The 12,900-nt window shown below is 39.3% G+C and overlaps 1 protein-coding gene across 2 annotated transcripts in view; it reads right to left on the bottom strand.

The window, feature by feature from the left end:
• The window catches only part of HHAT (hedgehog acyltransferase), a 147,166-nt gene that overhangs the window by 103,365 nt on the left and 30,901 nt on the right, over positions 1-12,900 (bottom strand). For both annotated transcript variants that reach the window (XM_042824838.1, XM_042824848.1), the window contains one exon: positions 72-107. In XM_042824838.1, the coding sequence (XP_042680772.1) occupies positions 72-107 (36 nt within the window). The remainder of the gene's footprint in view (positions 1-71; positions 108-12,900) is intronic.

Below are 12,900 nucleotides of genomic sequence, written 5' to 3'. Positions count from 1 at the left end.
ATGGCCATCTCCACCAATAACAGAAACACTTTTTGATATGCAATTGCAATTCAAAATAAATAGTAGCTTACCTGACCAGAAAGCGATGGAGCCCAACATCAAAACTTCTGTAAGATAAAAAGATTCATCATATTTTAATTATGAAAAAATACTTCTTAGTCGGGTATTATATAAACAGAGTATTTCAAAATAATTATTATCCAAGATAAATGTAAAACTGTCATTCATAAAACCTAAACAAAAGAAGTTTAGCATGCAATTTCCTTTATTCAATGACGTGACATTTAAGATGATGACCATACAAAAAGATTTAGACTCACAAAAAGCTTACTTCCCTTGAGTATTTCTTCAGTTAAGCAGTAACATTCAGAGTAGCATAACACACTGAGAGCATAAGTTTTAATTACTGGAAATAATCTTTTATAGCATCCTGATGACCAGCAAGTCTACTTGATTCCTGCCATACAGATAGAGGATCTACCTATATGTATACTTCTTTCCTTTGATGTTCTTTGTACTGCAAAAAAAAGGCACGGAATTGCTTTGCTACAGAATAATCAGTCCCCTTATCTCTCCTTCAGATACAGAGACTACACAGAGATATGAGCCTTGGAAGAACGTCCCTCACAAATCTGGGGAGGAAAATAACTTGGATGACTTCTGACAAAGTACAAATTAAATTACCCTGAAGGACAAGAACTGTGCCTGAAAATCTGGGGACTTGCAACATCTGCTGTTAATGCCACTGTTTTTTCTCCTTTTCTGAGTTTCCTCCATTGATCTGCGAGCTCTGGAGAAACAAGCTTCTCAACCACGTACAAGCAAATCCTTGACACTACAGGAAGACTAAACATCTGTTGATTTCAGAAGTGTACCTAATGTCTGAAGTATGTGCCTTTTTATGGGACTACCAATACAAACCCAGATTAATAGTGTGCATAACAGTACAACTGAAAAACACAAACATCTTATTTCCAGTGCTGAACTTGCTCTAAAACAGTCTTGCATTGTGTACACAATCTGAAAACAAATATTATGCACTCGAGCAGCTTGTTCCAAAAAGACTAATCAGTTATCTGAATTCAATATGATTCTACTTTAGTATTATTGCAGTGTGTTGATTTCTACCTGAAATATCAAAAGAAATCAGATACTGTTAATTAATGGCACCTTGATAACAGAGGAGAAATGATGACCTGCAGAAATTCTAGGAGTTAACATGGAGGGCAATTCTAACAAATCAGCAGGATAGATAGTAGTGCATCTACAAGAGAAATGTGATGTGGAACATGAGTATATCAACCTCTGACACTGAAGTGAATGTTGAAGGACTTGGCTTAGAATAGGCACAGTAACTGAATGGTCCTGCTAACCTCAGTGTATTCTACAAGAGAAATTACTTGTAGAAACTGCCCAGGATAGAAAAAACATTCTGCTACAGACATGATTGCGGTCATCATTAGATCTTTATTTTTTTATTCCTTTCCTAAAAGCACTCCCAGTTTCATATTGTTGTTACATTACTGTGTAGTTATGCTGTATAAAATGCATCCTCTTATCTTTCTGCATTCCTCCTGCTTGGAAGCATGTTACAGTTTGGCTCCCACTCACCATTAAAATAACCTGTGATATACAGAAGCCTTAAGCATCAGAGCTGTCCACAGTCCATATTCCTAGCTCTGAAAGCCTTTTGCTCTTAGGACCACACACTTCAGTGTTCTTGTACAGGGACAGGGAGAAGAGGAAGGTGGTACAGCTCCAGAGAATGACTGTACTGTAACCAGCTACCTTAAACATCCTTAGAGAAGCTCATCTTTACAAGTACTACTGGCTACCACTGATAGCAACGACCACATCTTCTATCTTCTTTATCTGTGACTGAATCTTCTGAAGAGACAAAATAAATACTAAGCGTCTTGAGGACAGGGATGTGGAAAATGAGCATATCATCTTCTGACACTGGAGCAAATGTTGAAAGACTTGGCTTAGAATACACACAGTAACTGAATGGTCCTGCTAACCTTGGATGTTCAAAGCTGATGCCTAGTGGGGTGGACAAAATTAAGGCATAGTGGATTCAGATAGGAAGGAAGAAAGCAGCATTTTGCTGTAGATTTGTGTCATTTTTTAACAAAATAACACTCCTATTAAAAGAACTATAACATCATTATTTCATATTGGCTATCAAAATTATTTCCATAAAATCCACATTAAAAATAAACATGCACAGAATCAATTTACTGGAATAAATGAAAAAGGTAGAAGAAAGATCAGAGCCTCCCCTTAGCACAAATCAGCACAGACAGTCCCATTATTCCTCAGCTTGATGCTCTGCCGACACATTTCACCTGACTACATAAGATTCTCAATACTCCACTGTTCAAGTAGTATTTTAAAGATAAAACTACACGGCGACAAACAAAAAGATGCATATTAGCATCAGAGTGTGCATCCATATCTCTAACACATCACAGGACAGTATAATTGGTTAGTTCCAAAAGCAAAGACAACAATACTGAATGGTCTCAAACTATACAAAGGAGCATTCAGTGCACTACCAGTAATCCACAAGACTATGGATTTGGATACATACATTTTTAAGTACCTATAGAGACATCCCAAGGCAAAAACACAAAAAAAAACTAAGATTCCAGGAGGCTGGCTTTGACAAGACACTACCACACAGACACTTTCAACTGTTCTGCTTATTCATATTTAAATACACAGTGCTTTTGACTCTACAAGCAAGTGAACTGAAAATAGGGTGAGACAGCAATAGCAACTGATCTGGTAGAAGAAATTACCTCCCTGTTCTCAGACAGAAAAATCAAAATGAAATAAGGTTTGCATAACAGGTTCTGGACTGCAACCTGGTAACTGGAAAACAAGCAAATTTAATCATTAAAAAAAGAAAACAATCATACTGCAACTGTATTAATAGTTTCATGAAGACTCCTTCAACATCACAGAAATCCACCTATGGATGGGTGCCAGGATGCCCTCCAGAATTAAACCTGGCATTTACACATGGACAGTTATTCTATAACATGAACACATTTATTTGATATTATATCATAATTTACAATCAACTTCACTCAATGTTGAGCTTGACTGCAAAATATAGGATTTATCTGGTAGCCCTTGTACTTCATGGTGCCACAACTACATTAAGTTTCTTCACAGACCCTTTTTGAATCCTATAAATAGCACAATTTTACAAAAGAAAAATACACTTTAAAATAACAAGGGAAAGGATATCCACAGCAATGAGTAAGAAATGACTTGCCAGCTGAACTCTCTATACTGCTCAAACATCAGTAATATAATACACTTCTAATTTTTTGAGATGTAAGTGTTTAAACATAGTTTAAATAGCAGCAGTAGCCTTTGAATGGGGTATCTCGTATCTTAGCTAGTTTAAAGAGGCATTATTTAGCTAGTATAAGGAGGTATTATTTCATTTCCAATTCATAATTTACAGAAGGAAGGGATGCCATCCAAGGGACCTGGAAAAGCTTGAAAAGAAGGCCTATGTGAACTTAACGAAATTCAACAAGGCCAAGTGCAAAGCATTGCATTTTGAATGGGGTAATCCCAGATATGTACAGACTGGGAGAACTCATTGAGAGGAGCTCTGCAGAGAAGGACTTCAGGATTCTTGTGGATGAAAAGTTTAACACGATGTATGCCAGCAATGTATGTGTGCAGCCTAGAAGGACAGCAGTATCCTGAGCTGCATTCTGGGCCGCTTCCTGGCCAGCAGGGCAAGTGAGGCGATTGTTCCACTCTGCTATGCCCTCATGAGGTCCTACCCAGAGTACTGCAGTCAGGCCCAGGGCCCAAGGCAGACATGGAACTGTTGCAGGTCTGCAGGACACCACAAGGATGATCAGAGGGTTGGAGCATCTTTCCTGTGCAGAAAGGCTGAGGGAGCTGGGCTTGTTTAGCATGGAGAACGAAGGCTCCAGGGGGACCTCGTTGCTTTCCAGTTCTTAAGAAGAGCTTACAAACCTAACGGAGACCAACTTTTTTCATGGGCAGATAGTGATAGGACAAGGGGGGATGGTTTTTAACTAAAAGAGGCAAGATTTATATTGAATGGTAAGAGGAAATTTTTTACTCAGAGGGTAGAGAGACGCTGGCACAGGCTGCCCAGGGAAGCTGTGGAACCCCATACTTGGAGGCATTCAATACCAGGCTGGATGGGGTCCTGAGCAGCCTGAGCTGGTGACTGGCAACCCTGCCTATGGCTGGGAGTTGGAACTGGATAATCTCTGAGGTGCCTTACAACCTACACCATCCTATGATTCTATGATAATCGTGCTAGTCACTGCAGGCAATTTGATATTTTCTTTATAAAAAAATGTCTTTATCTGAAAGCTCGCGTTTTGAATCACAGTTCTGTGAGCAACTTTAATGCTTTTGTTAAGCATGGGAGTTTTAGCTTCTGATACATTTCAGCAGAAGATTATACATATAATCCTCCATAATCAAATGCATCTTTTCCCGGCATCTTAACTAGAAATCAGTGACTAACAGTATATATATGCTATTCCTACAAGGCCCTTTTCCAAAACAAAATCTTTGAAATTTATCTGCAAGCAAACACTTCTGTCCTCAAGGTATGGTCAAAAATGATTTCACAGACGTGTGATGACCGCTTGAAAAGCTAAAAGCACAACACAACAGGTTGCCTCCAAATCTGCATTCAGCACAAAACTTAAAGAAAAAGAGGTAGAAACATGCTGATATGAACCACAGTCAATAGCAAAAGCACATTCATTTAAAAAAAATGCAATCCTGATGACTCCTAGAAAAACAGGTACAAAGCCTCTCTTTTCATCTCTTTATGTGATCCCTTCCCATAACTTTTAAATCTACTGAAGTTACACCACCTTAAGTTAGTTAAGAATCTGACCCCACATTTACACTATTCACCACCAGCTCATTAACTGTGCTAGGCATCGCTGATTATGACTTCCTTTGACTTGCTAAAAGATCCCATCTCGTGAGGTTCAAGTCTGAGATCCCATTCCCAATGATTCACAGCAGGGGGCAGGGAGTCAAATCCATGTTGCTACAGAATAGGAAATAATTACTTTCAGAAGCAGAACACCCTATCAGATTCCTGATGCGCACCCATCAAGGCACACAGGGTTAAGGGCCAAAAGAGAAAGACATTCAAACCTATTTGTTAATGGTTGTCACATAATATGAGAAGAAAACTAACAGAGAAAACACAGTTTCTTCTGCATCTAGACAAGGCAAGGTATCAAGGATACAATATATCCAACACTTACTGGGAAAAAAAAGAAAAAAAAAACCAACCTGCAAATCTTTGCTACAGAAAACAAAGTACACTTTTGACATGGAAAACACAAAAAGAGCTGTTATGGCTAAAATGAGGAATATTCCACACATTTTTGAACAATCGAAAGTTCATCATCCTCTCAGGAGCAATATCTTTATAACTGTGGAGCTCCTGGACTAGAATAATCTATGCTGTCAGAAACATCAATATTTTTATTTAAGAAATGAGGTCATTTGTTTGCCTATGCCAGTTCTGTTAAGAGCCAGCACAACATTTTTTCAGCAACTACTGCACTGAATGCATGCAAAGAGAGAGTGACACCATTTTATCTTTGGGCTCTACCTTGGGCAAAGTAGATCTATAGGGACAGTTTGCCACTTGTGAAGCATTCAAAAATCAGAAGTCTACAATCCCTCAAAGCTAGAGAATGGAATGTAGACCAAAATATCCTGAAGAGCTTAAAAATAGTCATGTTACCTCTGGAATAGGACCTAATGCTGTAATTTCTGTAGGTAGGAAAGGAAAACAAGGAGAAGTGCTACCCCATGTTTCACTGGAACAAGCACAGTATAGCAATTGCACTGGGATCTCTTCTAATCAGCAAGACTTGGAGCTATTTGTTGTGATGACGACTCCAACAAGGGGCTTGCTATGTATTACAGTTTCAGTACGCTCTGCCCTGAGGGTATTCTCCATCTCTCAGAAGAAGCCTTCAAGTTTCTGAAACCTTTCAACAAAGGTTCTCAGCTCCTCCTGTTATAAACATGGTTAAACTTGACCTTACAAAGTCCGACTCATTCACATACCCTCAGAGGAAACTGATCCACCTAAGTCCAGAAAAGCATTTACAAAACCAGCACTTCCATTAGCAGTCCTTGCAAATAAACCTCACATTTCATCACTGAGTTGCTGACTACGCCTCTATACAAAAGAACATTTTGCACTGGAGACTAGAATATTATTGAACGATAGCTGCTTTCACTGACACAAGGTTTTTAATAGGCTGCTTCACTTGTTTCTCAAGCAGTGTCTTGGAGTAGTGTGTAAACTGATGGATGTTCATCCACTTTGGAGCTCTAAACTTCTTTTCCTGCTTCTTCTGCCTCAGCTAACCTTTCCTCCAATGCCATCTCTGGCAACTTCCCTACTCAGCAACCTGCAAATGATGAAGGCTTCCAAATCACAATTACAATTGTGCAATATAAGTCCGAAAAATATTTTTGAGCCTTGTCAAGAGAATAAAATGATTACAGGGAAAACAGATACAAAACTTGCGTAAATACTTCGCTAAGGTCTATAATTTAGCGTCTCAATGAAAGAACTACAAACTTTTCCTACAGCAAATCCTAGAGAGGTTTGTCTACAAGTTTGTTTAAAAGTTTGTTTTCTTTTTTTCTCCAAGTAGTGACTGCTACCAATTGATTCATCATCATCTTCATTATTAAATAAAGACCCGGGAAAGCCATCCATATTTTGTAGAAGACACTCGTATCTTTGTACAGCATGCATGGATTCAGACATGCTATTTTCTGCTAGGTTACTCAAAACTTACACCTTCACTGCAGAACTGCTCTTTGATGGCAAATAGCACGCTTCATTGTACACAAAGTAATTGGCACTGTGCTAGGAAGTACTATCTAGAAAGCACTATCTAGAAAGCAGATGCTCAACTTCAAACAGAAAAATGACGATTACTGAGTAAAAACACAGCAAGCAAATTGAAAATATTCAAGTGAAAAGACAAAGCTGTCTATTGTTGATAGCTTTTAAAATGAAGATAGGAAAACACGTGATGAAGCAGGTAATACTGATAAATGAGATCCAATACAACAACCATTAGCAAGTATTGATCCAAATTATGGAATATACTTTTGAACCCAGAGCCTTGAAAGCCATATTGCAACATTTTCTGGGGACTCATGCTACACACAACTATGATGATCTTCAGACTCTTAACTAGAGCAAGACACATGGGGAACTCCATCCATACACTGATAACATCATTTACTCCCTGATATGGTGCTGAAGTTAGGAACAAAACTGCATACTCTCCAGGCTCTGCAATGCTCTTCATGCATTCATTCAAAATAAACTGTAGCAAAATCTTTTCCTTTTCAAAACCAAAAACATCTCAGTCATACCATAAAACATACAATAAAATAAAATCTGTTCAACCCAACTAAAAAGTTGTTTTTCAAGTGATCTGAATGTACTTCTGAAAACCAAGATCTTAAGCACAAGTTTAAGCCTGAATCTCAATCTTCGACAGGCTGTCCTTTGTTTATGAGCTGCGATTTTAAGCTTTAACTTTAATCTTTAACTATCTGCAATGCAGCAAACTGGTAGTAGCAGCTTTCTTTTCAGTGTTAAAAAAAAAAAAAAAAAAAAAAAAAATTCAACCAAGATGATAAGAAAATCCACGTTATTTGAAAGAAAATATATGAAGACTGTCAAATGCTTTTAAATCATATGTCTGACCAGCAGTTTTTTGCTATAGTAATAATAAGTTGGACTTGTATATGCATAAAGATATCTTTATCATATTCTGCAACACTTGCTTAAGGACATACAGACATCTTAACACTTCATTTTAGAAAAATCACTTCCAATTTCTGATCTATTTCTTCCTGAAGTGATTCAGCAATACTAATCACAGAATCACAGAATCACAGAATTGTAGGGGTTGGAAGGGACCTCCAGAGATCATCGAGTCCAACCCCCCTGCCAAAGCAGGTTCCCTACAGCAGGTTGCACAGGTAGGCATCCAGGCAGGTCTTGAACATCTCCAGAGAAGGAGACTCCACCACCTCCCTGGGCAGCCTGTTCCAGTGCTCCGTCACCCTCACCGTAAAGAAGTTCTTGCGCACATTTGTGCGGAACTTCCTGTGCTGCAGTTTCCAGCCGTTTCCCCTCGTCCTGTCTCCACTCACCACTGAAAACAGTCTGGCCTCGCCATTCTGCCCCCCACACCTTAGATATTTATAGAGCTGGATCAGGTCCCCTCTCAGTCTCCTTTTCTCAAGTCTGAACAGACCCAGTTCACTCAGCCTTTCCTCGTAGGAGAGATGCTCCAGGCCCTTCACCATCTTCGTGGCCCTCCGCTGGACTCTTTCCAAGAGATCCCTGTCTTTTTTGTACTGGGGAGCCCAGAACTGGACACAGTACTCCAGATGAGGTCTTACCAGGGCAGAGTAGAGGGGGAGGATCACCTCCTTCGACCTGCTGGACACGCTCTTTTTAATGCACCCCAGAATGCCATTGGCCTTTTTGGCCACAAGGGCACACTGCTGGCTCATGGCCAACCTGTCATCCACCAGGACACCCAGGTCCCTCTCCGCAGAGCTCCCCTCCAGCAGCTCATCCCCCAACCTGTACTGGTGCATGCAATTATTCCTCCCCAGATGCAAGACTCTACACTTGCTTTTGTTAAACCTCATCCGGTTTTTTTCTGCCCAGCTCAAGTCAAAAGGCAACTAAGTTGCCTTTTGGTTTCCTACACTGTTAGAACAACCTGCACTAACACTATGTTCAGCACGTCCTGGATATCTCCATCCTTAGTTTCAGCTCAGTGCAGCGTAGCTCCCTGGCACCAATAAGGTGCACATGAAGCAGATGTCCCACCTCATAAAAAAGCACTGTAAATAAGCGGTGGTTTCAAAGCTCAATAGAGAAAACTTCAAATCTCCTACGTGCAGTAAAGTTTTTTTTTCTGCATGGAGTCACAGGGAGAGAATAGGGCTTTCCACACCCATGAGGATGGAGTCTCCAGTGAAATCCCAACCCTGCAGCAGCAAAACCCTCATCTATTTCAATAGAAGCAGAAATACCTGGACCGACTTTGAGCATACTATAGGCTACAGTTCAACTTAAGCATGCATTTGTTATGGACACGTTCACCTTTGAGAATATCAGTGAGAGTCCTGGAGTTAGATCTGTGGCATTCAACAGCAGTTAGCTTAGGTTGGAGATCTGTACAGCAGAAATAATTTAAATTTAATTAAAGGATGGCCCCAGTGAGAAAGCTTTTTCATGAACTGCATAAAAAGATTTCATAAACTACTAGTGGCCTCCAGCATACAAATTAGATTCCTAATCTAATCTGTTTTGTTGTTTCATTTCAATTAAAACACTCAACTTGTATTCTAGCTGAAAGTCTGAGTAAGGCATTAATGATTCCAGGTAGTGATTTATTTTTTTTAAGCAATCTCCTGGCCAGAGCCCCAAGCACAACTTCAAGCAGGCATCAGTCATTGCTAGAGTAAATATGAAGTCATACGCAGGTCTGGCTACATAGGAGGCTTCAAGAAAGAAATTACTTCTTTTTCCTCAGGTATGCCTCTCACTGGATTTTAGTGATACACCTCATCAGACACCTTCTTAAGAAGCAAATCTCATTCGTATTCTGTTAATCTCTCTTAGGACTCTTCAGAAGAAATACTACTTTAATTTCCTGCCTTCCCTGACTCTTCAGAAATCTGCAGTATCTCCTGGAGAATGGTTGAAGCCTAATGCCTGCCCATTATTGGCAAACTCCCATAGGGTGAGATTTCCTTCAGTTTTCCTTGAGTAAGGCTTGCCAAGAAGAGCAACCATCCAATTACTAGGAGATTTCCCTAGCCTTGCTGCAAATGGAACAAAGTTTATTAATAGCTATTATTCATTTTTCTATAGCAGTTGTGAGCAAAGTGCTGTTTGCCAAATGTGTGCAGCAGTAATAGTCTATCTATGCTGATCTCATGCCTAATATTAGAAAGGATGGGCTTCATGAGTGATAAGCAGTAGGTGGGCTTGGCACGTTCATTAAAAAAAAAAAAGCCAAGCAATTTCAAATTTCAGTATCAAAGCAGTTACTAGACAGATAAAATTCCAGTAATTATGCAATTTAGACACAAGACCGATTAAGGCATTTTGTTATGACCTCTTTTTGCACTCCTAAGAGACAAATAATAGATTTTTTTTCCTCTACTGAAGAGATTTAAGGAGGCTTTTAAAACTTATCATAACCAACAAATTGAGCCTCATAGTAGGCAAGAGGAACTGTAGCTTGCACTAATTTAGCTGATGCCAAAAGCAGTTAACTGTTGTCTCTATCAGTGAGGCAATGACTAACCAGACCGGAACTGACACATCTTTCATGTGTTCAGGTGACATATTAGCTAAAAGGAACACATCACAGATCAGTCTGGTTTTAAACAACATAAACATTAATGAAAAAATACAACAGGTCAGTAAATCGAAAAAAGATGTTATTTTTCAACTTAGAAACATGTTATTTCAATACCAAAAAGCATGTAACAATTCTGTAGTTAAATGAACACCCAGCAGCCGCACAAGCAGCTTAAGTATTCTGATATTGGCACACAGGCTTAATGTTTGAATGTTATGTTTATATCACATGCATGATATGATCCAACAGTGAACATCAGGATTAGAAAAAATTAGTACAAAGAATATTAAGTGACATTCACACAAAGAATCGCCTTACACTAGTGAGACTTCCAAACACAACTACAGAAACCAAGACTTGGGTGCAGTTTGTTACAATAACATTTTTCAGTGCTGCTAGAATTTGATCTTCTAAATAAATAGAAGTATCTGTTAGGGTATAGTATAATTAACAAAACATAATAAACAAATGCATAATATAAATATGTCATAAGTAGCATACTACATGAGATGTCATACGATATTATCTGTATCTGAAATCCTCCTAACTAAAATGCTTTCACAACAAAAATGTGATGAATTACATTTTACTAACTTACTACTTCCTATAATAACTGAACCAAAAGTAAGTCTTCCAAACCTAACAGTTGTTTTTATCATTCTTGTTTTCTAATTCACATAACTGTGGTTAAATGTGATGAAATGTGACCATTTACCCTTCCCAAAACAGCTGAGACGACACAATAATAAATAAACGTTCAGTTTTCACTAATTACAGCACAGTTAAATAGTAACTGACTATTTCAGACACATTTGGCATTAGAGATGTTTATCAACTGTGTAGTTAAGTACACGTTCCAAACCAATCCTCTTAATTGAACAGACAGTAACATTGCTGTCCCTACTGAGCTACTTGCAGTTGTGAAACATTTCCTTAGGCCTCAGTTTAAAAAAAGAAAAAAAGTAGATGTGAAACATTATTCTTATGAAAGGCCCTCTCAAGCATTTACTTCGTATTTTGTAAATTCTTATGTCCTACTGATGCTACCAGCACTTACAGATCTGCTTCACTCAGCAAGTCTATTTAAGTCCAGTGCCAGTAGAGTTCTTAAAGTCTAATCCTAGAATCACTAAATCCAATCAAGGGTTTGACAGTGACTTCCACAAGGTCAAAATTATATCCAAAATTTTTATCCCACATCTGTAAGGGAAAAAAAAGTCAATGACCACTCCTCTGCTTGCCTTCTTATTAGATAAGGCTATGAAAGTATAATGCTATAAAAATTCTCTTTTTCTCTAACTCAGTACACTTGACCAAAAAAGACACACAGACCACAAAAGAAATCTGACTTCCACTGTTAGAAGAGGCAAAAGAAAGCTTAACAGCTTACGTTCATTGAGGTATTCATGCATCTGCACACTTTGGTGATATCCATTTATTTTATCCATTAATTTCAATACAATTTCTCCTTACTTACAAACACAAGGTCATTTCAACATTGCAGATGAGATTCTGCTTAAATCAAATGTTGTTTTAAAATAATCCTTGTGTAATAATGATCTACCTGGACTTGTGCAAAGCATCTGATACTGTCCTACATGTCATCCCCGTTGCCATGTTGGAGAAAAATGGATTTGATAATTGGACCGCTCCAATAAGGATAAGGAATTGGCTGGATGGTTGCATTCAGAGAGTTGCAGTCAACAGCTCAGTGTCCAAGTGGAGACAGGTGACATGTGGCCTTACTCAGGGACTGGTGTTGGGACCAGTGTTAACATCTCTGTAGGTGACATGGAGAGTGGGATCAAGTACACCCACAGCAAGTTAGCAGATGACACCAAGCTGAGTGGTGCAGTTGACACACTAGAGGGAAGGGATGCTATCCAGATGCACCTGGACAGGCTTGAGAGGTGGGCCCATGCCAACCTCATGAAGTTCAACAAGGCCAAGTACAAGGTCCTGCACCTGAGTCGGGGCAATTCCAAGCACAGATACAGATTGGGTGGAGAATGGCTTGTGAGCAGTCCCGAGGAGAAGGATTTGGCAGTGCCAATTGATGGAAGACTCAACATGAGCTGGCAGAGTGCACCTGCAGCCCAGAAGGCTAATTGTATCCCAGGTTGCATCAAGAGAAGTGTGACCAGCAGGTCGAAAGAGTTGATTCTGCCCCTCTACCCTGCTCTCCTGAGATCCCACCTGAAGTACTGCATCCAGTTCTGGGGCCCCCAACACAAGAAGGACATGATGTTATTGTAACAGGTCCAGAGGAGGGCTCATGAGATGATCAGAGTGCTGAAGCACCTCCCCTATGAAGACAGGCTGAGAGGTGGGACTCTTAGGCATAGAGAAGACTCCAAGAAAAACTTATAGAGCCTTCCAGTACTTAAAAGGGGCCTGTGGGAAAGCTGGTGAGGAACTTTTT

Source organism: Centrocercus urophasianus, unplaced genomic scaffold (genome assembly GCF_019232065.1).
Source record: "Centrocercus urophasianus isolate 14NV4802_14NV808 unplaced genomic scaffold, USGS_Curo_1.0 seq_10, whole genome shotgun sequence".
Lineage (NCBI taxonomy): Eukaryota > Metazoa > Chordata > Aves > Galliformes > Phasianidae > Centrocercus > Centrocercus urophasianus.
Note: the sequence above shows the minus strand (reverse complement) of the source record. Positions and strands in the feature narration are given on the sequence as shown.